The following is a 24,474-nucleotide window of genomic DNA, read 5'->3' as shown; positions in this document are numbered from 1 at the left end:
TGCCCCATCTCCAAGGCAACCTGTCAGAAGAGGACAAAGGGCACAGGAAGGGGCCCCAGTAGGAAGCATAAGTGGAAGCACAAAGCTGACCAAGCTACCGGAACAGACCTCTCCCTGCAACAAAGTCCCTTGCCTTGGCTTTATGTTTCCTTCGCAAAAGACTTAGTCATCTCCCTTCACATCCCTAACTCTACTTTCTTTTTCTTTTCTTCTTCTTCTTTTTTTTTTTTTTTTTCTTTTTTGAGATGGAGTTTTGCTCTTATTGCCCAGGCTGGAGTGCAATGGCACCATCTCGGCTCACTGCAACCTTCACCTCCCGGGTTCAAGCAATTCTCCTGCCTCAGCCTCCTGAGTAACTGGGATTACAGGCACCCACCACCATGCCTGGCAAATTTTTGTATTTTTAGTAGAGACGGGGTTTCACCATGTTGGCCAGTCTGGTCTCGAACTCCCTGACCTCAGGTGATCCACCCGCCTTGGCCTCCTAAAGTGTTGGGATTACAGGTGTGAGCCACCTCGCCCGGCCCCTAACTACTTTCTATGCCCAATCCCAAGTCTAGCCACAAGGACTGCAAGTCCTAGTGCTGAGCTGGGCCCGGAGACAGTAGACTGTGGGGAGCACAGGACCTACTGAGACACCAGTCTGGGCAGCTCAGGGAGTGCTGGCATCACCCCTTCCCTAATCCCAGGCTGCATGGCTAACGGTTCCTATCTGCAGTCCCAGCCTTCCACTTCCGAGTTCTTCTCTCAGACCACAGTCCCAGCAACCCAGAATTTGGATTGGAGTCTGGAAGAAATGCAGAAGGATTAAACGACCACCTTTCCATTAGAAGGCCCCATCCCTTAATCTTCACGGGTGTGCCCAAGCTGTTAGTGTCAAGTTTTTTGTATGAGGGTCAGTCGGGTTGTACTCAGATTAATGAAGCAGGGAAACTGAGGCAGAAAAGTGTCCTGTGTTCAGGAGAGGTTGGAGAAACAAGGAGGTTTTCAGGACTCCTCCTTAACACTCCCATCCCCATCCTGTGGGAGATCCGAGGATTCCCCTTCCGGACCCACTCCCTACATCGTCGAGTCCCGCCCCCCTTCAGTCCCCTCCCCAGGTTCAGGGCGGGGCCGGTCGGTGAGTCAGCGGCTCTCTGATCCAGCCCGGGAGGGGACCGAGCTGGAGGAGCTGGGTGTGGGGTACCTTGGGCTGGTGGGGAGGCCGAGTTTGGGAGCAAGTAGGGTCTGATTGAGCTTGTGTTGCGCTGAAGGGACAGCCCTGGGTCTAGGGGAGAGAATCCCTGAGTGTGAGACCCGCCTTCCCCGGTCCCAGCCCCTCCCAGTTCCCCCAGCGACGGCCACTTCCTGGTCCCCGACGCAACCATGGCTGAAGAACAACCGCAGGTCGAATTGTTCGTGAAGGTAAGAACACTTCTCTCCTCAGCCACCCAAATTCCTGGAAGCCAACTCTCACTTTTCCCCCGGTCCAGCCTTAACTCCGCAATCCCTTCTCTCCTTGACTCCCTCCCCCAATCCCACGTGCACTCTTTGGTTGAGGGGTGGCTTTGAGAGGGGAAGACGTTAACTTGTTAGCAAGTAATGAGAATTCTAGGATCAACCCTGAAAAGTTTGTAAAAGTGCAAGTTTCTAGCAGCCTAAAGGAAGGGAAGTAGAGAAAAAGGAGAATTCCCAAAAGTGAGACTGGGGTGGGGTTAGGGGGCGAGCTGGTGAAGGCACAGTGGGGGCCCAGCAGGATTTAGAAGGGGCAGAGGGGAACCTCAGTTAGGACATGTGTCCCTACAAGATCTGAGGGTGAGTAGTGCAGTAGGGGAGGGGTGTGTGTGGTGTGTGTGTGTGTGGTGTGTGGCTGGAGACGCTTCAGGGAAGAGGGTGTGTTGAGGGAGGCCTGAGAGTGAGAGCAAGTAAATTGGGAAGCTTTGGAGGGGTGGAACAAAACAGGAGACTGGGATCGGAGTTTGAAAAGCAGAGCTGGAGAGGTGATCGGGTGGCATTGAATATCCCCAGGACTGGGGAAAGGGAGAGAAGGGGAGGTGTCAAGAAGACGTGAGTTTAACGTAGCTACTACAAGGATGGGTGGGAGAAAGATCAGACGGAGGAGAGAGCTCGGTTAGGGCATTTTGGGATTTGGGGGTTGGAGAAGTAGAAGACTTGCCCCAACTCTCTCCTCTCTCTGCGGGTGTGGGTGAGGAGAGATGGTCCAATGGCATTTGGGTAGCAAAACTGCAGGCAGCAGGCTTCTCAGTGTCACCCAGCTCCCCTCTGATTCCAGTGGCCGCTCCCCTCCCTACCGCTGCTGCGTTCTTTTCCCAGTCTTGGGACCTCCTGTCTGTGCCCCTCGCTCCTTTCCGTAACAGCGTCCTCTTCTCCCCTCTCCGTTTGTGTCTATCTGTTGGCACGCACGTCTCCCCACCCTCCACTTTCCTGCCGCCTTTCTTTCCCCTTCCCCCCTTTTGTTTCTCTCATCTTTGTGTGTCTCTGCCTGTGTCTCCCTCTCCCTTCTGCTTGGGTTTCTCGGGCAGCCATTCCCTCTGCCTGGGCCCAGGGAAGTCGGAGCGTGCTTGGGTCCGCCCCCAGGTGTGGTCCCCACCTCACTCTCACATTCGCCTCTGGGGCTATTTTTACTCCTGGGTGAGGCTGTGCCACAGAGATTCCGGCCCTGTGTCCTGTGAGAAGATGGTTATTGCAGTCAGAGGACTTGTGCTGGGAGACCCTGGCAGCGGGTTAAGGGTGGCCTTAGCTGCCCAGGCCTCATCCTCACAGTCCCTTCCCCCACATCCTTGACAGGAAGGAAGCCGGAGACAGAGAGATGAATCACCCTCAGCTTAGGGGGAGGTGTCCCTTGGGCCAATGAGGTCACCACTTGCTAATTAGAGGGCAGCCTCTCTCTGTAGGGCCGTCCACATCTCTAAGGCGAGGCCCAGGGCCCCTTGACTAGACTCCCCACCCAAAGACAGCTTGGATTGGAGGTGTAGAGAACCAAAGCTCTGGCTCCCAAACCCCACCCCACCTCTCCTGTCTTCAGACTGTACTCCCTTCAGGAACCCAGAAATCCAGGCTTCTAGCCTACAACTCTGGCCTCGCTGAAGTTCCACACCCTTCCCTCTCTAGGATTCAGATCCTCCCAAGTTCTCCAGGACCCCCTTCCTCTACCTACCTCCCACCTGTCCTCAGTGTCTGGGGAACCAGAAACCTGCCTTTGCAAAACAATTTCCCATTGATCTGCCTTAGGTTTGACCCAGGCCCAAGGGCGAAGAGCCCATAGTGAGGGGACAGTGTATGTGTCATGACTAGGCAGAAAACAGCTGGTCTGGGAGTGGGAATGCAGGGACTGGCCTAGGGATGGGTGGGGTGCACCAGGCATAACCTTGGGTTGGGGTTGCTTTTCAGGCTGGCAGTGATGGGGCCAAGATTGGGAACTGCCCGTTCTCCCAGAGACTGTTCATGGTACTGTGGCTCAAGGGAGTCACCTTCAATGTTACCACCGTTGACACCAAAAGGTAGGCCTGCTTCTGTTCCTCGAAACACCCCTTGTGTACACATGTGTGCAAACACACACTCACCCACCCAAGTCCTTCTGTCGTGAACATTTTTGCCCTCCCCCTGGAGTTCCTTTGTTATCCCACGTCCTCCATTCCCCCTTTCTGGTTCTCCCTGACCCCCATTTCCAGTCCTGATGCCTGATCCTTTCTCCAGGCGGACCGAGACAGTGCAGAAGCTGTGCCCAGGGGGGCAGCTCCCATTCCTGCTGTATGGCACTGAAGTGCACACAGACACCAACAAGATTGAGGAATTTCTGGAGGCAGTGCTGTGCCCTCCCAGGTAAAGGGGCACTCAGAAAGTGGAGAGGTGGAGCAGGGAGATTCTGGGAAACAGTTTGCAGAAATGGAAAACAGAGATGGTGGTGGGGCTGGTGCGGAGAAGCTAGCTGAGGTTCCTCCCAGGAAGACATCTTACCTCATTTTTCCCATTGCCTTTCAGGTACCCCAAGCTGGCAGCTCTGAACCCTGAGTCCAACACAGCTGGGCTGGACATATTTGCCAAATTTTCTGCCTACATCAAGAATTCAAACCCAGCACTCAATGATAGTGAGTCTTGTGGATCAGAGGCCTGGGTCCTGGGAGGAATAGAGAGGACCCAGCGGGTAGGAGACATTAGGGGCACCTGGAAGTTCAGATATCAGGGAGATGAAGCAGATGTTGGTAAATTTCCCCCAGCTTCCCATTTTTGCTTTACCTCTATATTTCCCTGCATTTTCACTGGCCAAGACTTTTAAGCCTTTCTCATTTGTTCCCTAGCCTCTTCTTTCCCACTGAGGACATTAGTTGGCTGCTGGCCTGTTTTCTGGCAGAGTAGGGTTATGCTTAAGAACAGTCATCGCCGGGCGCGGTGCCTCACGCTTGTAATCCCAGCACTTTGGGAGGCCGAGGCGGGCGGATCACGAGATCAGGAGATCGAGACCACGGTGAAACCCCGTCTCTACTAAAAATACAAAAAATTAGCCGGCGTGGTGGCAGGCGCCTGTAGTCCCAGCTACTCGGAGAGGCTGAGGCAGGAGAATGGCGTGAACCCGGAGGCGGAGCTTGCAGTGAGCCGAGATTGGCCACTGCACTCCAGCCTGGGTACAGAGCGAGACTCCTCTCAAAAAAAAAAAAAAAAAAAAAAATAAATAAAGAACAGTCATCACTCTAGATCCAGACTACCTGAGTACAAATCCAACTAGCTGTATAATTTTGAGCAATCATTTCACCCCTCTGTAAGTCCATTTCCAGATCCACAAAATTAGGATAACAATACCTATTTCATGGGTTGATATAATTTTTTTTTTTTGAGGTGGAGTCTGGTTCTGTTGCCCAGGCTGGAGTGCGGTAGCGCCATCAGCTCACTACAACCTCCGCCTGCCGGGTTCAAGCAGTTCTCCTGCCTCAGCCTCCCGAGTAGCTGGGATTACAGACGTGCATCACCATGCCCAGCTAATTTTTGTATTTTTAGTAGAGATAGGGTTTCACCATGTTGGCCAGGCTGGTCTTGAACTCCTGACCTGAGGTGATCCACCTGCCTCAGCCTCCCAAACTGCTGGGATTACAGGAGTGAGCCACTGCACCCAGCGATATAAATGAGTTTGTAAAATGTAAAGTGCTCACTTTGGGAGGCCGAGGCTAGCAGATCACCTGAGGTTGGGAGTTGGAGACCAGCCTGGCCAACATGACTGGTCTCTACTTAAAAAAATACAAAAATTAGCCAGGTGTGGTGGCAGGCACCTGTAATCCCAGCTACTCAGGAGGCTGAGGCAGGAGAATCATTTGAATCTGGGAGGCAGAGGTTGCAGTGAGCCGGGATCATGCCACTGCACTCCAGCCTGGGCAACAGAGCAAGACTCCGTCTAAAATAAAATAAAATAAAATAAAATGTAAAGTGCTTAGAATAACACGTAGAAAAGTAACTACATGAGTGTTAGCTATTATTATTTTGGACTCACCATTAGTATCCACCCCCAACGGGCCCTTTTGGACTATGTCAATCTTTTCCTGAAGTTCTAATCAATTCCCTCTCTTGCACAGATCTGGAGAAGGGACTCCTGAAAGCCCTGAAGGTTTTAGACAATTACTTAACATCCGCCCTCCCAGAAGAAGTGGATGAAACCAGTGCTGAAGATGAAGGTGTCTCTCAGAGGAAGTTTCTGGATGGCAACGAGCTCACCCTGGCTGACTGCAACCTGTTGCCAAAGTTACACATAGTACAGGTGTGTGGTTATTGCGAGAGGGGAGGATGACCACTGGGATGGCCCTTTAAGGAGCTCCCACATGGGCTTCCCCTGACAACCACTCTAAAGACGGTTTCTTTCTTAGGGTGGTTTTCATAAATTGCTACCAATGGCAGACCCCACCCCAGTCCTTTGTGGCAGTCATTGCTGGCAAGACCACTGCTTGAGATAATTATATTCCATGATATAAGTCGTGGGTGCAAACAGATTAGCAAAGAGGAATACATCCCAGTATTACTTTTGAAGAATGCTCTTCCTGTCTCGGTATCACTGCCAAATTCCCAGATTAGACAGAGCAGGCTTTTCCTAAAGTCAAAGCTTTAACTTTCTTTATAGCTTTAGTCTTCACTTCCTCTTGTGGAAGATCAAAACTGCTGGTTCCCATGTTTTTGTCATAGTCTCAAAGCTATGGTTTAGTTTATGCAGCATGGGCCCAACGTCAGTCTGCCACACAACTATGTAGTGAACATCTGTGTACTAAGCATTGAAAGATACACAAGTGTATGGTGACTGGGCCTTGCTCTCAAAGGGTTGAAATCTGAGACAATAAAATATTCACATGAAAGTTAAGAATATATGATGAAAAGTCAGATAGGCTGGGCACGGTGGCTCACGCCTATAATCCCAACACTTTGGGAGGCCAAGGTTGGTGGACCACCTGAGGTTAGGAGTTCGAGACCAGCCTGGCAAACATGGTGAAACCCCATCTCTACTAAAATTACAAAAATTAGCTGTATATGGTGGCAGGCACCTGTAATCACTATTTGGGAGGCTGAGGCAGGAGAATCACTTGAACCTGGGAGGTAGAGGTTGCAGTGAGCCAAGATCGCGCCATTGCACTCTAGCCTGGGTGACAGAGCAAGACTCCGTCTCAAAAAAAAAAGTCTGATGAAAAATATAGAGACAAAAGTCACTTGTGTCAGTGCCTGAAGTCGTATAGGGGGAAAAAAGTCACTGTGGAAATACAAGAGGAGAATTTTATGATATGTAAGTTATATCTCAAGTTTTAAAAACTCAGGAAAAATGGCTGGTTATTAAAAGCCAGGATTTCAGTAAGTGAAAAGGAGGGCTAACGACAGTACAAGACAGTGAGGAGTTGAGCTGGTTTTATCATGTCGGCCTGGGGAGAAGGGAAAGCCATGGCTTCTCTGGGGCTAACATGTTGGTCCCTCTCCTCTCCCCATCCTCAGGTGGTGTGTAAGAAGTACCGGGGATTCACCATCCCCGAGGCCTTCCGGGGAGTGCATCGGTACTTGAGCAATGCCTATGCCCGGGAAGAATTCGCTTCCACCTGTCCAGATGATGAGGAGATCGAGCTCGCCTACGAGCAAGTGGCCAAGGCCCTCAAATAAGCCCCTCCTGGGACTCCCTCAACCCCCTCCATTTTCTCCACAAAGGCCCTGGTGGTTTCCACATTGCTACCCAACGGACACACTCCAAAATGGCCAGTGGGAAGGGAATCCTGGAGCGCTTGTTCCGGGATGGTGTGGTGGAAGAGGGGATGAGGGAAAGAAATGGGGGGCCTGGGTCATATTTTTATTGTGGGGTGGGATGGGTAGGACAACATATTTCAGTAATAAAATACAGAATAAAAATCAAGTGTTTTTACGCAATGGGGGTTTGAAGTGTGGGTGACATGGAATGAGGGGTGGGTCAGTGATCTTGAGCTCAGGGCAGAAGCCAGGAATTAAGGAGGGAAATGTTTGTGGTGGGGCTATTTTTTGTGCCGGTCCGCCGTTGCGCTGTTCTGAGATCTACGAAGCATTTGCAGCCGCCGCCAGGGCCGGCCAGATCTGGGTGGGCCTGGGCAGCGCTCTCTGGGCGGTGCCGATTTCTGGCAAGGGGGGCGCAGTCTGGAGGTAATGGGCGCGGCTTAGCGGGGCGGAATGGGCGTGGCCCGGAGAAGCCCCGCCCCGTCCCGCTTAGACAATGCCCCGGAGCCGCCAGACCGTCGCGCCCCCGCCCCATCGTAGTACATGAGCTCGCCTACCCAAGGACCCCCTAAAAGCCAGAGCTCCCAGTCCCCGAGGCTTGAAGACGGGGACTCCCTTCTCCACCAACTCCGTCCTCGGGGGGGTGGGGCTCCAGCCGAGATCACAGCGCGACAGGAGTGGGGGTGGCCGCTGGAGGTGAGTCTTGGGTGGGGGGCCCTGAACAGTATGGGGGCTGGAGTTTGGGGGTGCCAGGCCCATGCCTGCACCGGACAGAGAGTATGGAGAGCCGGCATTTGGGCGCGGAGCTAGGCGGGGTGGACTTTGGGACATAGACGGGGAACCGGGTCCTGGAGCCGGGAGTAGTGCCAGCGCCCCGGAACCACGCCCCCTGTTTCCCCGCCCCTCGTATTTCGCTTTAGACCTCTCCCAGTCCTTCGGGACTCGGTCTGGTTTATACTAGGTCGTGCTAGGGGCAGCGTGACCAGCCAGGGCGGAGAGAGGGTGCTTAAATCCTTAGGCTCGAACTCCTCCCTTCCTACCTACCTCTCTCCCTTCTCGTTCGGGTATTCAGGACTTCCATCCCCCAGCCCCTGCCTCTCCAGCTTTCTCCTTCTGTCCCATAACCCCTGCGGGTCCCGGGCCGGACTTCAAGTCCCTGCCGTAGCGAGCAGCTGAGGGTTAAGGGGGCGGGGCTGCTGCATTTTTGGGGAGTGAGCGCATCCTAGTGGCTGCCAAGAGGGGCGCCCGACAGGGACCTCACGAAGCCCCCAAGCAGGGGCAACAGGTGTTTTGGAGATTAGAGACCCTAGCTTTGTTCCTCAGGCTCCTCTTAAAGAATCTGACCCCTGAGGGTGCTGGGTAGAGTGGGGTCGACAGGAGCGGAAGGTCTGGAGGGGGTGGGGCGGAGTGGGAGGGACGCCTAGAGATGGCAGGAGGAAGACCTGGGCGCTCTTAACCACCCCCAACGCCCTTGTCTGCATGTCTTTTTCTCTGTCTCCTCCTTTTCTGTTTCTTCTCCCAGACAGGTGAAGAAACAAGAAAACTAAGAAATCCGAGCGGTTGGAGGGGGCGTCTGTGTGGATGGGATGGGGACGCCGGGGGAGGGGCTGGGCCGCTGCTCCCATGCCCTGATCCGGGGAGTCCCAGAGAGCCTGGCGTCGGGGGAAGGTGCTGGGGCTGGCCTTCCCGCTCTGGATCTGGCCAAAGCTCAAAGGGAGCACGGGGTGCTGGGAGGTAAACTGAGGCAACGACTGGGGCTACAGCTGCTAGAACTGCCACCTGAGGAGTCGTTGCCGCTAGGACCGCTGCTTGGCGACACGGCCGTGATCCAAGGGGACACGGCCCTAATCACGCGGCCCTGGAGTCCCGCTCGTAGGCCAGAGGTGAGCGTCATGGCGCGGGTGTGGTATGGGGAAGGGCAGGAGGAGCTGGATGTCGGGGCTTTGGGGAAGAATTGGGGATGGGGGTGTCACAGCTGCGTGCCCTCTTCTCCTATCCTAAGGTCGATGGAGTCCGCAAAGCCCTGCAAGACCTGGGGCTCCGAATTGTGGAAATAGGAGACGAGAACGCGACGCTGGATGGCACTGACGTTCTCTTCACCGGTGAGGCTGGGGGGAGGTACCCCTGGGTCTTGGCACAGGGAAGTAGAGTTTGGGAGACTTGGCCCCCTGGAGCCTTGTTTTCAACTCACTCCCGCCCTCAAACCTCCGCGGCCTCCCGGACTCAGGCCGGGAGTTTTTCGTAGGCCTCTCCAAATGGACCAATCACCGAGGAGCTGAGATCGTGGCAGACACGTTCCGGGTGCGGAGCGGGACCAGCCTAGGGAGGGAGCGGGGGTGCAGGTGGGGGCCGGAAGGGCCTGGGAGCCCGCTGAGGATATGAGAGGCAGAAAGCAGCCTATGTTTGAGGATATCCCATCACCCCTCCCGCGCCCCTGAATACCTACCCTCGCCCTCCCTAGGACTTCGCCGTCTCCACTGTGCCGGTCTCGGGTCCCTCCCACCTGCGCGGTCTCTGCGGCATGGGAGGACCTCGCACTGTTGTGGCAGGCAGCAGCGACGCTGCCCAAAAGGCTGTCCGGGTGAGGAGGGGGCGGGGCCAACGAAAGTGGGCGCGGTTCTGGGCCCGGGAGGCCGGGAGCTGGGAGGCTTAGGAAATTAGCCCCAACCCCTGCCCTCCTTGGGCTGTCCATCTTATATGAAAGAACACACGAGTCAATAAGAAGTTACAACAGCAGGACTGGGAACAGGGGTGATTAATTTGCTCTTCCGGAGTTTCAGGAAACCCCAAAGGTGGTACCTAAACTGTGACTCTAAGGATGGGTAGGACAGATAAGGGGAGGGGCTGTGGAAGGTAGGGGATTGAAAATAACTGCATGTGATTCCAAGGTGGAAATTGGCAAAGGTAACTAAAGTACTTAGTGTCTGACATACAGTAAGCTCTATGTGCTTGCTGTCATTATTTTCCACAAATGTCAGCCTGTCCCCAGCCCTTAGTGGTGGTTGAGCAGGTGGACTCAGCTGTGGAGAGGTTCTGAGACTCAAACACTTCCTCTTTCCTCTAGGCAATGGCAGTGCTGACAGATCACCCATATGCCTCCCTGACCCTCCCAGATGACGCAGCTGCTGACTGTCTCTTTCTTCGTCCTGGGTTACCTGGTGTGCCCCCTTTCCTCCTGCACCGTGGAGGTGGGGATCTGCCCAACAGCCAGGAGGTGAGAGAGGGCAGGAATTCCAACACCAAGCACCATCAGAGAAAAGAGTTTCAGGCTTTCCTAGTGGGAGGAAGGAAGGGTACCTTCTCTAGAAGCCTGGGTGGGGCCACTCTGAGCTGGCTGGAAGAGTGGCCTGGCTCAACCTGAGGTCTCACTCCCCTCTCCCCACTCCATGTCCTCCCTGTGCAGGCACTGCAGAAGCTCTCTGATGTCACCCTGGTACCTGTGTCCTGCTCAGAACTGGAGAAGGCTGGCGCCGGGCTCAGCTCCCTCTGCTTGGTGCTCAGCACACGCCCCCACAGCTGAGGGCCTGGCCTTGGGGTACTGCTGGCCAGGGGTAGGATAGTATAGGGAGTAGAAGGGGAAGGAGGGTTAGATAGAGAATGCTGAGTAGGCAGTAGTTGGGAGAGAGCCTCAATATGGGGGGAGGGGAGAGTGTAGGGAAAAGGATAGGGTCCACTGGGTGAATCCTCCCTCTCAGAACCAATAAAATAGAATTGACGTTTTAGACTGGGCTGTGACTGGTGTCTTACTGGGGCAAAGGGATAGGGCAGGGCTGAAACCTGAGGTTGGGGTCAGTGCAGGGAGGAACGCCTCTCATTCAAAAATCTTGTTAGGTACTTACCAACTCTTTGCCCAACCATGTCAGAGGTACTTGAGCACAAGATGGACAAGACAGAATTTCTATCATGGGAAGTGTGTCCAGGGCAGAGAAAAGAGTGTATGGGTGGATTGCTCACTGAATTTATCTAAATGTCAGATGATTCAGAGACTGGTAGATTACCAGTCCACCCCTATTTGATAAAGAAAAAGAAATGACACTTCTAGGGACATTCATTTTCATTCATTCATTTACTGAGGCTTAGCAATGATATCAAAAGGGTCAGTCTCCTAACGTTGGGGAGCTCACAGTACTTGCAAATTTCTTACAAATTGAAATACAGGTTGTCATGGAACAATTTACAGAAGGCTGTTTCTATGAGGGAAATAAAGAGGGTGCGCCCTAGGGCATCAAAGTATATGCAAGGGGTGGGCAAGGAGGGTCAGCTTCCCAGAAAAGGCCACACTTGAACTGAGGATAAATAAGAATTAGCCAGGCAGATAGTGTGGAGGAGGGAAACGGGCAATACAGGAAGAAGGAATTGCACTGGGCAAAGACATTTTGGGGCTAGGGAGAATTCTCTAAGGCTGGCATTTTCTAAGATGTGCATGTGGAATGACAGAGGTAAGCCTGGAGAGTGGACAGAGTGCTGTAGTACCTTGTATCCAAAGCCAAGGCACGGGCACAGAGCTGAAGCTAAGGAGAGTACTTCAGTTCTGTAATAAGGGCTGTCAGGAGCAGTTATCTCTTGAGTAGGATCTCTCTGACTTCAGGGAGGAAAGCAAGGGTAGGAGGATGAGGTGGGGCTATGGGTAATCCAGGAAGGAAGTGAGCAGAGTACATTCACGTGGCAGCGCTGGCCATGGAATACAGTGTGGGTTTGACAGTGATGTTAAGATAGAAAGACTGGACTTTATGGCTCATTGTGTGGGAGTAAGAGGGAAAGGAGGTCTGCGTGACTCCCAGTTTCTGGGTTGGGCTACTGGGTTGTTAAAGAGAATACAGAGGAGAATTAAGTGAGCAGCTTCAGAGATGACAATAAGTTGGGTTTGACATTCGGAGTGCAAAATGCCTGAGGTCAGTCAGGCAGAATGTCTAAGGGGAAGTTTTTTTGTTTTTTGTTTTTTTTTTTGAGACGGAGTCTTGCTGTGTCCCCCAGGTTGGAGTGCAGTGGCGTGATCTCAGCTCACTGCAAGCTCCGCCTCCTGGGTTCACGCCATTCTCCTGCCTCAGCCTCTGGAGTAGCTGGGACTACAGGTGCCCGCCAACATGCCCAGCTAATTTTTTGTATTTTTAGTAGAAATGGGGTTTCACCGTGTTAGCCAAGATGGTCTCGATCTCCTGACCTCGTGATCCGCCCGTCTCGGCCTCCCAAAGTGCTGGGATTACAGGTGTGAGCCACCGCGCCCGGCCTAAGGGGAAGTTTGTTAATCCCAAATCTGAGATCTGAGCCAGAGAGAGTTCTGGGTGTCATTTGCAGAGGTGGGGGCTGAGGACTGACTGTGGATAAGTGTCCCAGAAGAAGAGAAAGGGACAAACCTAGAATGGCGGGAAATACTGTAGGGATATGGAGCAAGGAAGAGGAGTCCAAAAAGAAAACACCAGCAACAAAGAAAAACAGCTTAAAGAATGGAGTAATCAGGCCGGGCGCGGTGGCTCACGCCTGTAATCCTAGCACTTTGGGAGGCCGAGGCGGGTGGATCACAAGGTTAGCAGATCGAGACCATCCTGGCTAACACAGTGAAACCCTGTCTCTACTAAAAATACAAAAAAATAGCTAGGCATGTTGGCGGGCGCCTGTAGTCCCAGCCTCTCAGGAGGCTGAGGCAGGAGAATGGTGTGAACCAGGGAGGCAGAGCTTGTAGTGAGCCGAGATTGTGCCACTGCACTCCAGCCTGGGCGACAGGGCAAGATTCCATCTCAAAAAAAAAAAAAAAAAGAATGGAGTAATCAGAGGCCAAACCAGATGAATGCTGAAAATGTCTACTGGGTGTGGCTATTAGGACGTCACTGGCAACCTTATGGAGAGCAGATGAGCAATTTCAGCAGATAAGCAGTGGGGACAAAGTGAAGGAGAAGAAAATGGAAGAGGCAGGTGTATGCCCCTGGTTCCAAAGCTTGACCGTGAAGGGAAGGGAAGAGATAAGGCAACTGTCTGGGAGTTATTGATGTCTTAAGATAGGAGCTAGGAGGCCGGGCACGGTGGCTCACGCCTGTAATCCCAGCACTTTGGGAGGCCGAGGCAGGCGTATCATGAGGTCAGGAGATTGAGACCATCCTGGCTAACATGGTGAAACCCCATCTCTACTAAAAATACAAAAAATTAGCCGGGCATGGTGGCGGGCGCCTGTAGTCCCAGCTACTCAGGAGCCTGAGGCAGGAGAATGGCGTGAACCTGGGAGGCGGAGCTTGCAGTGAGGGAGATGGTGCCACTGCACTCCAGCCTGGGCAACAGAGCGAGACTCTGTCTCAAAAAAGAAAAAAAGAAAAGATAGGAGCTAGGGCTTGATTGGGTATAGAGAGGACACTGGTGGTGAGGGAGACATGGAGATTATAGGAGAGACGGGAGTAAGTTTAGAAGTAAGATCAGTGGCAGAGACAGCCTAGAACCCAGGTCTCCCAACTCCCAGTTTAGCGCTTATTTCTGTACCATGGTGCCTTCCTCTTCCAGGTGAGGGACCAAGGAGGGGAGAGGGATTATGGGGAGCTGGGATCCCCTAGCTTGGGAGGTTTGGAGTAAGGGCTTCCCTTCAAACTACAACTGCATAGATGGTGGAGGCATCAGCAGGGTCCACTGTGGACAGCCGGCGGGGCCTGCTGAGGGCTAGATGGTCCAGATCCGCATAGAGCAGGCTCTGGAGGAGGAAGGGGAGGAAGACAAGATGGTCTCCACAGTCTGCCTTGGGGTTCAGGCCTTTTTTTTTTTTTTTGGTCCATTTTCCTCAGAGATTCTAGCCATCCCCTTCCCATCCCCATGCCCTTACCGGTTCCTGGTCCAGGTCCCCTGGAATCTTGGGCTCTTCCTCCTTTACTGGCCTCTGGGGCTCGGTTTTCACAAGTGGAGCTATGTGGGGGGGACAGAGCTGAAGGATGGAAAGAAGGTGACCAACGTGTCTGCTCCCAGCAAGGGCTCAGACTCAGGAATTGAGGGGTGGGGAGTGGGCGTGTAGGAGAAAGAAAATGGGGTGGAGTTAGTCTCACCAAATCTAGGGAGTGGTCGAATCGGTTGCGGGGGCAGGCACCTGAAAGGGACATATGAGTCTTTGAGAGCCACCAGTCTTGTCTCACTGGTTCTCCTGGGACTCGCCGCACCAAGGGCAGTCCAGCAACTTGAAGGCTCAGACCGGAAACAACTTAGACTCTACCCCCACCGACAGTCCAGCCCAGGCTCTAACTCTGCTGCACTTCCAGCTCATCTCCTCTGGCGGGCCTCGCTCCCACCTTGCTCCCACCACGAGCCAGCGGCCTCGCTCCCACCTTTGACCTCTCCCATTCTTCGCCAAGCCAGGACCAGAGCTCTAGGTCTAGCTCTTTCTTTTGCGAAGGTTCTGGTCCTGCCCCTTCCACCTCTGGTCACTCCCCATTTAACGAGGCCGGGTCCCTCCTGCTCACCTGTGCAGCCACCAGACCAGGCCCAAAGCTCCCAGTCCCAGCACCAGCCCAGCGCCCAGCAGCGGGATCAGGAGCTGGGGATACACGGACCCTGGGGGAAAGGCGTGGCGGGGAGGGATGCTGAGGTCAGGGGTTTGACGAGGGAGAGCCAGCTCTCCCGCTCAAGAACCCCCAGCCAAGGCCCTCTTCCCTCCTCCGGGTATGTATCGGAGTTAAGTACCCTTGTGCGCACAGGCCTGGACCTACCATGGGTAGGCCCGGGGGCCTTGCAGTAGGTCCTGTCCCCCAGCACGTGAAGCACTGTACGGCTCTCGTCCTCGTGGCGGCCCTTGCAGAAAAAGGTGCCCGAGTCCCCCGCGCTCAAGAGGAGCTCCAGCCGCCGGATACCAGAGTCCAGGGAGCGTAGGCGGCCGACGAAAGGCTGGAGGGGAGGCACGGTGGGGGTCCCGCTCGAAGAGGCCCACAGGATTGGTCGGCGTCCTTTGGACAGGCCCTTGCAGGCCGGGAAGCTGGGGGCCCAGACCCAGCGGATGGGGTGAGAGACTCCTACGCAGGAGAGATTCACCCGGTCCCCAGGGCGGCCGTCCAGAGAAGCTAGGAGAGGCCGGAGGCTGTGGTTAGGGCAGGTCCATAGAGCAAGACGACCCTCCATCCCGTCTCCTCTTTCTCTTCTCTCTTCTGCACTCCAGCCACCCTAGATCTTCTCATACACAACCCACCCTACTAGGCGGCCCCTTTCTTGCTTCAGCCCCTCTGCGTCTATCACAACTCTCCCAGGGATCGCTTACCCCCAGGGTTCCCTTGGGCCCTCGAGAGCAGCAGCGGTAGCAGCTGCAGAAACACAGCCATGGTTGGGATGTGGTGAGGAGAAGCTGCGAGTGAATCAGCGGCGTGGGGCTGGTGGGGGTGGGGGGACCGGAGGGAAGTTGGGGGTGGGGAAAACGGAGGGGCTGGGGAGCTCCGATAAGAGAGGGGGCGGGGCCACCAGCTGTCCAGATCCCTTTGGGAATCCTCGCAGGCAAACTCGGAGTCCTGGAATGGCGCTCACTTAAAATGTGTGCTCGGGCCATTTACACAAATGCTTTGGCCTGCTTAACTTTTCAGGCGCGCTTATAATCCCAGCTACTTAACAGGCTGAAGAGGGAAGATCGCTTGAGCTCAGGAGGTCGAGGTTGCAGTGAACTGTGATCAGGCCATTGCACTCCAGCCTGGGCGACAGAGCCAGCCAGACCCTGTCTCAAAAACCACCACAACAAAAACCCCTATTTTGTAGGGGATTGTGATAACGAAATAAAGTAATACATGTAAACTGCTTAGAATACATAGGATCACTATGTAAGTGCTTGCCATTATTATTACTTTTCTATTCTTTTTTTTTTTGAGACAGAGTCTTGCTCTGTCGCCAGGCTGGAGTGCAATCTCGACTCACTGCAACCTCTGCCTCCTGGATTCAAGTGAGTCTCTTGTCTCAGCCTCCCGAGTAGCTGGGACTACAGGCACACAACACCACACCAGACTAATTTTTGTATTTTTACTAGAGACGAGGTTTCACCATGTTGGCCAGGATGGTCTTGATCTCTTGACCTTGTGATCCACCCACCTCGGCCTCCCAAAGTGCTGAGATTACAGGCGTGAGCCACCACACCCGGCCTACTATTTCTATTCTTATTTTAGCTTCTACCTTACCTCTCTGTGCCCATGCTGTTCCTCCTGCCTTGGTACCCTGCCCAAGTTGGCAGGTTTTGATTGGGGAGGTGCTTTGGAGCAGGTGCACACAGCCACACCTAGGACAATTGCTGCTGCTGGACTGGAGCAACAAGGCCACACCAAGCGCAAGTGGAGCATGGGTGATGTCCTGAGAACCTTCATGGGAGCCTGAGGCAGCCCCTACTTAGCAGACCTGTGGTGGCTCTCCTGGATGAGTAGCCCCAGCCCCTGCCTCTGCTGCTATGGCATCACAGAAGCCATCAGTGAGTCACTGATGGCTGAGCAGGCATTGGAAAGACCGAGTGGGGGCTGAATGGAGATTAATTTGACCCATTCTACCCCCAATTTCCACCAGCATGCCCCTATCAATGTCCAGCAGGGACCCAGGGACCCAAATTCAGCAATTAATTTGGGCCTCATCCTTTTGTCCATTTTCCAGGAACGAGCAGAAGCTACCACCATGGACACTGTAAATCACAGAGGCCTTTGATGATGCTCCTTCAGAGGACTGAGCAGCAGGACTCTTAGCTGGGGGCCAGGAAGGGCATCTTGGCCTGAAACCAAGAACCACAATGGCATTGGTTACTAGTGGCACCTGCCCTCCCCCATCCCTCTCTCCCATCCCTACTCCCCACTCAGTCCTGCTCAGTGCCTTCCCACCCCTTGTTTTTTCTCTGGTCAGCTGTGTAGTAAGTGGGAAGGGAGGGGCTACCAGAGGCAGGGAAGGGAGGAGCCTTTGGGTTTATAAGTTCCAAAAAGGCCACTCAACTCCCAGAGCTGGATCCTTGAAAATCTGCTCTATCAGCTGCTATGGTTGCCACCATTCTCAGGACCCTCGCCATGAAAGCCCTTCTGCTGCTCACCCTGTCTGCTCTGCTCTGCTGGGTCTCAGGTGAGCACCTGGGGGCCCCAAAGACCTGGTTTGCCTGGTCAGGACCTTTACACCCTGCTCTACCCACTTCCCTGCCCTACCCACCACTCGGGATCCCAACACCCCCAGCCCCAACTGGCTCAGCTTTCCTGTGCCACCAAGACCAGGCTTCCCTATGACAGCCTCCTTGCTCTATTTCTCAAAAGGCCAGGTCTCCATCCATCCTCCCCACCTCCAAGAAAGACCCATTTCTCTCACCTGCCAGGGCTCTGGGTCCCCTGTTCCCCACTCCAAGGTGTCTCCTCCTTGGAAACTCTGGTATCCAGTTCCCCAACCAGCCCCACTTCAATATGCAACTCTCCAGAGTCTAGCTTACCTGCCTTCTCCTCTATCTGCTGTGCTCAGTAAGGTGTCCTCTCAAAGACCTAGGCATCCAGCCCCAGGCTTCTTTTGTAACCCACCCTCCCCATCTACTCCATCAGGGACTCATATGTTCTGTCTCTCAGCCATGGCCTTTCCTAGATACTCCCCTCCTGGATTGCATACCCCCTCCCATACCAGGGATACAAACTTTCTAGATGGTTGCAGTGACATCTAAGAGCCTCCATGGAAATAGAGCGTTTTCTTGAGCCTTCTGAAGAGGGGACACCTGGGCCACTCACCTCCAGGGTGAGGTGGATTTCACTGAGGTACACTTACCAGGCTCCTCCACCCTTGGACCCTGCGTCACCAAATCTTGCCTGCCCAAACCTTGAATTAACTGAAGCAGGAAACTTGGGGTGCCGCCTTCTGTATCCACCCTCTCCATTTTGATAAGGTGCTAAGATGGAATCTGGTGATCTGTCTGTCAGGTATCATTCCTTTCTGCTGAAGAGCTACTGGGGTGAGAGGATTCTGTTCAGGTCTGGTTCCTCTTCCCACACTCTTGCCAGCTCCAGGAGGTGAAGAGTAAATTGTAAATTGCTAAAGCTGGCCACAGATGGCTTTCTCGCCAGCCTCAAGTTCCAAGGCATTTCTGACAGTGTTATAACCCTCATGATTTTCATTTTTATTATTTCTCCTTCTTTCAAGTTTCCATCTCCTCCTTCACCACCCACATTCTTTCCCCATGGTATCTTCCTCACATTCCATCTATCTCCAGCCCCATGTTTTTCTTCATAGCTCTGTCCCTCTTGACTCACCTCCAAACGGGGTGGTGTGAAGGAAGATATGTAGGGCGTGGGCCTTTCACAAAGCAACAACTCTACCCTTACCTGCCGCCCACTTTCCATTTTCCCTGCATCACTCACCTGCTCTGTGCTTGCTAGACCAAACAGCCAAACAGGTTGGAGCACCTACATGATGGGCTCTTCTCCACCCTCCACCCCCGCCCCCAGCTCAGCTTATCCCCAGGTAAGTCAGAGACCCCATCACCTCAGCCTGACTTGTGTCTTCTCAGCTGACATTCGCTGTCACTCCTGCTACAAGGTCCCTGTGCTGGGCTGTGTGGACCGGCAGTCCTGCCGCCTGGAGCCAGGACAGCAATGCCTGACAACACATGCATACCTTGGTAACATCCCCTTCCTTAGTGGGGTGAGCAGGGAGGTGGGAGACTCTGTGGCCAGGACTGAGGCCCAAATGGGTCTAAGACTGAGATGGAGAAGCAGAGGATTATAGCAATGATAATATTTGGCCAAAGATGGTTGAGTGCCAGGCAACATCCTATGTCTTTGCATGCCTCTTTTTCAATTCATGTTCATGACAACCCTGTGATGTGGGTGCTATTATTATATTGAGAAAATGGCCTCAAAAAGAGACAGTAACACAGCCGGGCATGGTGGCTCATGCCTGTAATCCCAGCACTTTGGGAGACCAAGGTGGTTGGATCACTTGAGGTCAGAAGTTCAAGACCAGCCTGGCCAACATGGTGAAACCCCATTTCTACTAAAAACACAAAAATTAGCCAGGCATGGTGGTGGGCGCCTGTAATCCCAGCTACTCCGGAGGCTGAGGCAGGAGAATCCCTTGAACCTGGGAGGCGGAGGTTGCAGTGAGCTGAGATGGCACCACTGCACTCCAGCCTGGGCGAGAGTGAGACTCTGTCTTGAAAACAAAAAACAAAACAAAACAAAACAAAAAACAGAGACAGTAACAGGTCCAAGGCCTTATGGCCAGCAAGTGATAGAACCAGGACTGGGGGAGTGGTGGGTAAGGACATGCAGAAGGAAGATCAGACCGAGAAAAGAGAAGGGGAGGGCCAGGGACAGAGTTGGGAAGGAAGGAAGCCTAGGTGAGTGGATGGGGTGGGGAGGTGGACACAGGCATGCCAGGTACCCATCCTGGCTGATTCCCTGCCCGTTCTCATCCCTAGGTAAGATGTGGGTTTTCTCCAATCTGCGCTGTGGCACACCAGAAGAGCCCTGTCAGGAGGCCTTCAACCAAACCAACCGCAAGCTGGGCCTGACATATAACACCACCTGCTGCAACAAGGACAACTGCAACAGCGCAGGCCCCCGGCCCACTCCAACCCTGGGCCTTGTCTTCCTTACCTCCTTGGCTGGCCTTGGCCTCTGGCTGCTGCACTGAGACTCATTCCATTGGCTGCCCCTCCTCCCACCTGCCTTGGCCTGAGCCTCTCTCCCTGTGTCTCTGTATCCCCTGGCTTTACAGAATGGTCTCTCCCTAGCTCCCATTTCTTTAATTAAACACTGCTCCGAGTGGTCTCCTCATCCATCCTTCCCACCTCACACCCTTCACTCTGCTTTTTCTGGGTCCCTTCCCACTTCCTTCCAGGGCCTCCATTGGCTCCTAGAAGGGCTCCCTACTTTGCTTCCTCCACTCTACTGTCCCCTACTTGAGGAGGGATTGGGATCTGGGCCTGAAATGGGGCTTCTGTCTTGTCCGCAATGAAGGCTCCCACAAAGACCTGATGACCTCACTGTACAGAGCTGACTCCCCAAACCCAGGCTCCCATACGTACCCCGTCCCCCATACTCACCTATTTCCGTTTTGAGTAATAAATGTCTGAGTCTGATAAAATGTACATTTATTATAAGAAGACCTAAGGGTCAGGTCACCTCCCAGGAAATAATACTCCCAATCTCCCTCCCTTACACAGGAATCTTTCAGGGAGGTTCCCTGGGAGGCTGGGCTGGGGCAAATGGAGAAACAGGTTTTTCAGGTCTTCATCCTCCCTTCCAATGTCTCCAGGTGGCACACAACAACTCATATCCTAAATTTAGGCCACACCCCTGATGTATTGCCAAGAAGAAGGTGCAGCCTGGCTTGAGGGCTCTCCAGAAAGGATAGGAGAGGCACATGGGGATGGGGCCTGAGACCCTGTTTCTTCAGTTTCTCTCAGGTTAGAGTCAAAGGCCTCACCTGGCCTGGTTAGTAAGTAGGGCACCAAGCAGTTTTTACCTACCACAGTTTTTACATTTCTTTTCTCAATTCAAAATAGTCCTATTGGGAGCCAAGTTGCAAATGGGAGAAAGGGGAGCAAACCCAGACTCAGGCTCACAAAAGCCTGGCAACCCCACTCAGTGAATTTCATTGCTAAGGAAGATTCAACCCAGCAACAGGATCCAGGAGCCACAGAAGGCAGATAAGCCATTGTCCTTTGGGGTTTAGTTGGTTAAGGAGTGCACCACTGTAATTAAGCCCACTGTTGCTTGGTAACCCCCAAACTAGAACCTGGATGCCCCATATTACCCTTTTGGTCCTCCCATCAACCAAAGATAGATGCAATTTTCCAGTCAGCTGTAGAGTGGTTCATAGATTTTAATGACTCACAGAAGGATGCTTGTCTTCTCACATTAGATGTTCAGATGTCCCTTGTTCCCTTGCTCCCTTGTTCCCTTCTCTACTCCTACTCCCACTACCCGCTCCACAGTCCTGGCAATAGACAGGTCAGGGCGGTGGCTGCTGCAGCCAAAATGCATGCAGGGGCCACATGGCTTGCCACGGCGCTGTTGCACAGGTCTCCCAGGTAGCAGTCCCTGTGGGCTGGATAAGTCACGTCTCCCACTGACTCTGTCTCCACTTGATTGCAATGATGGGCTGCGATGCAGGCTGGATGTTGGCGAATCAAGGTCACTGGGGCTGAGAGAGAGAATGAAACTGGGGTGTTGGACTCCTGGCTTCAGGACTTGCCTTCTGGGGCAGAGCAGATGTGATTTCAAGGAGCCCAAAGGGATTTTCAGTCCCCTCAAAAAACACCTCCCTGAAACCAAGTGATCAAAGTTAATGCATTGACCTTGTAAACTCCTGATGTGATGCAGCAAGAAGGATGCAACATCACTTCTGCAGTACTCTTGCTTAAAATGCATGACCTCAATCTCATCATGGCAAATATCAGATAAATATAAATCAAGGGACATTCTATAAAATAATTTTTAGTATTTCAAGTATACGTACTTTTTTTTTTTTTTTTTGAGACGGAGTTTCACTCTTGTTGCCCAGCTGGAGTGCAATGGTGTGATCTTGGCTCACCGCAACCTCCACCTCTTGGGTTCAAGCAATTCTCCTGCCTCAGATTCCCGAGTAGCTGGGATTACAGGCATGCACCACCATACCCGGCTAATTTTGTATTTTTAGTAGAGACGGGATTTCTCCATGTTGATCAGGCTGGTCTCGAACTCCCGACCTCAGGTTATCCACCCGCCTCGGCCTCCCAAAGTGCTGGGATTACAGGCGTGAGCCACTGCATCCAGCACGTAATTTTTTTCAATCTAAAAATGATTTTATTTAATTTTAGAGAAAAGATCTTGCTCTCTCACTCAGGCTGGAGTGTGGTGGTGCAATCATAGCTCACTATAGCCTCGAATTCCTGGGCTCAAGTAATCCTCCTGCCTCAGCCTCTCAGGAAGCTGAGATTACAGGTGTGTGCCACCATGCCTGGCTAATTTTTTAAAAACATTTTTTGTAGAGATGGGGGTCTCCCTTTGCTGCCCAGGCTGGTGTCAAACTCCTGACCTCGGGCGACTCTTCTGCCTTGGCCTCCCAAAGTGCTGGGATTACAAGTGTGTGCCACCAAGCCTAGCCTAAAAATTATTATCATTATTTTTTTTGAGACAGGGTCTCATTTTGTTCCCCAGGCTGGAGTGTAGTGGCATGATCATGGCTCATTGTAGCTTCAACCTCCCAGGCTCAAGCGATCCTCCCTCTTCAGCCCCCTGAGTAGCTAGGACTACAAGCATGTGCCACCACGCCCAACTAATTTTTTAATCTGTTGTTTTTTTTTTTTTTTTTTTGTAGAGACAGGGTCTCCCTATGTTGCTCAGGTTGGTCTCTCAACTCCTGGGCTCAAGTAGTCCTCCCACCTTGGCCTCCTAAAGTGCTGGGATTACAGGTGTGAGTCACTGCACCGGCCCTAAAAGTAATTTTTTAAACTCCAGGTATAAAATAATTTATCAGGGCTCTTCAAATGTGTCAGGGTCATGAAAGACAAAGAAAAACAGAACTGGCACAGATCAGAGGAGACTAAGAAGACATGAGAGCTAAATGCAATGTAGGATCTTGCTAAATCAAATAAAGTCTGTAGATTAGTTAGTAGTATTGTATCAATGTTATTTTGTGATTTTGATAATTGTGCTATGGTTATGTAAGATGTTAGCATTAGGAGAAGTTGAGTATTTCTGCAACTTTTCTGTCAATCCAAAATTATGTTAAAATAAAATATTAAAAACATGTACACACACACACACACACACACACACACACACCCCTCCCTGGTCCTTAACTAATGCCGAAAATTTGAAGTTTGGTTTTAACTTTGGCCTTTCCGGGCCAGAGCTCTTCATTTGTGAGCTAATGGGCCTATGAGATTCTTTTAGGAGAATAAGGAGGTGGGGAGGTGGGGGCACAAGGACTGTGGGCCTCTCAGGGACTCCGTGCCAGGAGCCAGAAGGGATATAGACTGCTCTCCTCTAATAGCCGCACCATCTGCCCAGAGCCAGACTGAGCCTGGAGGGTTCTGGAAGCCAGAAGGATTGACGTGGGGCTGCAGGCAGGAAAAGGCTGCAGGAAGAGGGAGAAACTGAGGACTCACGGTTTCCAGGTAGCTTGATCTGTTCCAGGCCTGGCTGGGGTCTGCCCTCGCCACAGGTGGTCACGGCCTCTTTGCAAGAACTGCTGGAGCTTCCACCACAGTTGTAGCACCGCATTCGGTTTCCTGACAGGAGAAAAGAGGCGCTGGACCTGGGCCCTCGGTGGAGCTGGCTGGCAGAAGGCCTGTGTGAGAAGCTAGCTGGCCGCCTCCTTACCCAAGGCAGCTCCTAGCAGGGAGCTGAGAAAGATCCCAACAAACTGGGGTTTCATCGCAGTCTGCCCGTGTCAGGATCGCCTCTACCTCCTGCCCACCCCCCTCCCCAGCCCGGCTCTGCCCGCCTTATATCCCCCTTGCCTTGAGCTTTATAGGGCTATAAAAAAGGAGGAAAGAGTCTCCCCCAGCAGGCACCAAGGGCCCCAGTGGGGACAGGGAGGGGCCCCACAGCATGCTCTCAGCATCCTCTGGAGTCCTCAAACTCCTTTATCCTCAGCAGCAGTCTGTGGACCAAGAAGAACCCCTGGGGATCCCTGATACCCTTTCACAGGGTCCTTGAGGGTCTTCCTTTTGCAACCATCTGTGTAAGGTCAGATTTTCTTCATATACTGGATTTCAATGAAAACAACATATCCCAACAGACTGAATGCAGAAGCAGATAGGAAAGCCCAGGCATCTCCCACGAAGCCTGACATTAGATTCACAAAAATGTAAAACAATGCTCAGCTTCTCACTGTGCTGTGAAGAAAGAATAGTTATTTTTCACAAAACTATATTTTGTTAGCATGTAATACTTCATTATTTTTATTGTTTAAATAAATCAATAAATACCTACTTTAAATGATCTGTTTTAATTTTTAATGTAGTAAATATTGATATAACCTCATAAAGAAAAGCTCTTCAGAGTCTTAAGTAACTTTGAAAAGTGTAAAGAGGTCCTGAGATCAATGTTTTTGAGAAGAGCTGCTCTCCTGGGCACCTGTGTCTCCCCTATCTTCACTCCCTGTTCCTAGTCTTACTCTTCCTGGTACATGCTGGCTCTGATTCCCCAGATGGGCCTTCCTCCTTCCCAATCTCTTCAACCCCAGCCTTCCAGGCTGTATCACCACCCCCCTACCCCAAATCCCATCCATGCCTTCCTTTCTAGTGATTTCTCCCCAGTGCAAGCACATCCGGCAGGCCCTCCAGCCCCACCCGTGGTTATTTCTTTCCTCCAAGGTAGTAAAGCTGGCAGGGATAATTACAGGGTA

General features: G+C 52.7%; 5 protein-coding genes across 15 annotated transcripts; 3 read left to right on the top strand and 2 right to left on the bottom strand.

Moving 5' to 3' along the window:
* The first annotated feature begins 351 nt into the window (after window positions 1-351).
* Window positions 352-7,377, top strand: CLIC1 (chloride intracellular channel 1). Of its 2 annotated transcripts, XM_030803503.1 has the most exons (7): window positions 352-869; window positions 1,316-1,404; window positions 3,391-3,500; window positions 3,697-3,822; window positions 3,982-4,088; window positions 5,562-5,743; window positions 6,955-7,377. In XM_030803503.1, exons 2-7 carry the CDS (start codon window positions 1,366-1,368, stop codon window positions 7,114-7,116), a joined length of 726 nt encoding a protein of 241 aa, XP_030659363.1. In that variant the 5' UTR covers window positions 352-869; window positions 1,316-1,365; the 3' UTR covers window positions 7,117-7,377. The 2 variants fall into 2 exon arrangements, with proteins under 2 accessions (XP_030659363.1, XP_030659362.1); XM_030803502.1 differs by lacking the exon at window positions 352-869 and having other exon boundaries at window positions 1,099-1,404.
* Window positions 7,378-7,685: 308 nt separating this feature from the next.
* Window positions 7,686-10,919, top strand: DDAH2 (dimethylarginine dimethylaminohydrolase 2). Of its 4 annotated transcripts, none has more exons than XM_003272114.4 (7): window positions 7,686-7,893; window positions 8,720-9,080; window positions 9,200-9,299; window positions 9,425-9,498; window positions 9,659-9,778; window positions 10,262-10,411; window positions 10,601-10,919. In XM_003272114.4, the coding sequence occupies exons 2-7, from the start codon at window positions 8,784-8,786 to the stop codon at window positions 10,715-10,717; spliced, it is 858 nt and encodes a 285-aa protein (XP_003272162.1). In that variant the 5' UTR covers window positions 7,686-7,893; window positions 8,720-8,783; the 3' UTR covers window positions 10,718-10,919. The 4 variants fall into 4 exon arrangements, with proteins under 4 accessions (XP_003272162.1, XP_030659359.1, XP_030659360.1 ...); XM_030803499.1 differs by lacking the exon at window positions 7,686-7,893 and adding an exon at window positions 8,144-8,261; XM_030803500.1 differs by lacking the exon at window positions 7,686-7,893 and adding an exon at window positions 8,399-8,482.
* A 2,603-nt stretch (window positions 10,920-13,522) lies between these two features.
* MPIG6B (megakaryocyte and platelet inhibitory receptor G6b) lies at window positions 13,523-15,507 on the bottom strand. 6 transcript variants are annotated; one of them, XM_012503018.2, is made up of 6 exons: window positions 15,413-15,473; window positions 14,871-15,218; window positions 14,625-14,715; window positions 14,214-14,254; window positions 13,997-14,076; window positions 13,523-13,867 (listed from the first exon to the last, which is right to left on the bottom strand). In XM_012503018.2, exons 1-6 carry the CDS (start codon window positions 15,471-15,473, stop codon window positions 13,763-13,765), a joined length of 726 nt encoding a protein of 241 aa, XP_012358472.2. In that variant the 3' UTR covers window positions 13,523-13,762. The 6 variants fall into 6 exon arrangements, with proteins under 6 accessions (XP_012358472.2, XP_030659356.1, XP_030659357.1 ...); XM_030803495.1 differs by having other exon boundaries at window positions 13,763-13,867; window positions 13,997-14,095; XM_030803496.1 differs by lacking the exon at window positions 14,625-14,715 and having other exon boundaries at window positions 13,997-14,095.
* Window positions 15,508-17,104: 1,597 nt separating this feature from the next.
* Window positions 17,105-20,215, top strand: LY6G6C (lymphocyte antigen 6 family member G6C). The gene is made up of 3 exons (XM_003272116.4): window positions 17,105-17,223; window positions 18,641-18,751; window positions 19,553-20,215. The coding sequence occupies exons 1-3, from the start codon at window positions 17,142-17,144 to the stop codon at window positions 19,765-19,767; spliced, it is 408 nt and encodes a 135-aa protein (XP_003272164.4). The 5' UTR covers window positions 17,105-17,141; the 3' UTR covers window positions 19,768-20,215.
* A 734-nt stretch (window positions 20,216-20,949) lies between these two features.
* On the bottom strand, window positions 20,950-23,849 carry LY6G6D (lymphocyte antigen 6 family member G6D). Of its 2 annotated transcripts, none has more exons than XM_030803493.1 (3): window positions 23,765-23,849; window positions 23,231-23,353; window positions 20,950-21,282 (listed from the first exon to the last, which is right to left on the bottom strand). In XM_030803493.1, exons 2-3 carry the CDS (start codon window positions 23,343-23,345, stop codon window positions 21,059-21,061), a joined length of 339 nt encoding a protein of 112 aa, XP_030659353.1. In that variant the 5' UTR covers window positions 23,346-23,353; window positions 23,765-23,849; the 3' UTR covers window positions 20,950-21,058. The 2 variants fall into 2 exon arrangements, with proteins under 2 accessions (XP_030659353.1, XP_030659352.1); XM_030803492.1 differs by lacking the exon at window positions 23,765-23,849 and adding an exon at window positions 23,445-23,526.
* Between the last annotated feature and the right edge of the window lie 625 nt (window positions 23,850-24,474).

The sequence above is a fragment of the Nomascus leucogenys genome, chromosome 22a (genome assembly GCF_006542625.1).
Source record: "Nomascus leucogenys isolate Asia chromosome 22a, Asia_NLE_v1, whole genome shotgun sequence".
Taxonomy (NCBI): Eukaryota; Metazoa; Chordata; class Mammalia; order Primates; family Hylobatidae; genus Nomascus; species Nomascus leucogenys.
This window is presented reverse-complemented; position numbering and strand designations above follow the sequence as displayed.

Excerpts from the sequence above, each read along its gene's own strand:
- LY6G6C (XM_003272116.4), top strand. The coding sequence starts at position 17,142 with ATGGTTGCCACCATTCTCAGGACCCTCGCCATGAAAGCCCTTCTGCTG. Across the intron at positions 17,224-18,640 it reads TCTGCTCTGCTGGGTCTCAG|CTGACATTCGCTGTCACTCC; the intron begins GTGAGCACCTGG and ends GTGTCTTCTCAG. Across the intron at positions 18,752-19,552 it reads GACAACACATGCATACCTTG|GTAAGATGTGGGTTTTCTCC; the intron begins GTAACATCCCCT and ends TCTCATCCCTAG.
- DDAH2 (XM_003272114.4), top strand. The coding sequence starts at position 8,784 with ATGGGGACGCCGGGGGAGGGGCTGGGCCGCTGCTCCCATGCCCTGATC. Across the intron at positions 9,499-9,658 it reads TCGTGGCAGACACGTTCCGG|GACTTCGCCGTCTCCACTGT; the intron begins GTGCGGAGCGGG and ends CGCCCTCCCTAG. Across the intron at positions 9,779-10,261 it reads CTGCCCAAAAGGCTGTCCGG|GCAATGGCAGTGCTGACAGA; the intron begins GTGAGGAGGGGG and ends TCTTTCCTCTAG.
- CLIC1 (XM_030803503.1), top strand. The coding sequence starts at position 1,366 with ATGGCTGAAGAACAACCGCAGGTCGAATTGTTCGTGAAG. Across the intron at positions 1,405-3,390 it reads AGGTCGAATTGTTCGTGAAG|GCTGGCAGTGATGGGGCCAA; the intron begins GTAAGAACACTT and ends GTTGCTTTTCAG. Across the intron at positions 4,089-5,561 it reads AAACCCAGCACTCAATGATA|ATCTGGAGAAGGGACTCCTG; the intron begins GTGAGTCTTGTG and ends TCTCTTGCACAG.
- LY6G6D (XM_030803492.1), bottom strand. The coding sequence starts at position 23,499 with ATGAAACCCCAGTTTGTTGGGATCTTTCTCAGCTCCCTGCTAGGAGCT. Across the intron at positions 23,354-23,444 it reads CCTGCTAGGAGCTGCCTTGG|GAAACCGAATGCGGTGCTAC; the intron begins GTAAGGAGGCGG and ends TTCTCCTGTCAG. Across the intron at positions 21,283-23,230 it reads GATCAAGCTACCTGGAAACC|CCCCAGTGACCTTGATTCGC; the intron begins GTGAGTCCTCAG and ends TCTCTCTCTCAG.
- MPIG6B (XM_030803494.1), bottom strand. The coding sequence starts at position 15,473 with ATGGCTGTGTTTCTGCAGCTGCTACCGCTGCTGCTCTCGAGGGCCCAA. Across the intron at positions 14,716-14,870 it reads GGCCCCCGGGCCTACCCATG|GGTCCGTGTATCCCCAGCTC; the intron begins GTAGGTCCAGGC and ends CCTTTCCCCCAG. Across the intron at positions 14,255-14,624 it reads CTGGTCTGGTGGCTGCACAG|GTGCCTGCCCCCGCAACCGA; the intron begins GTGAGCAGGAGG and ends TGTCCCTTTCAG.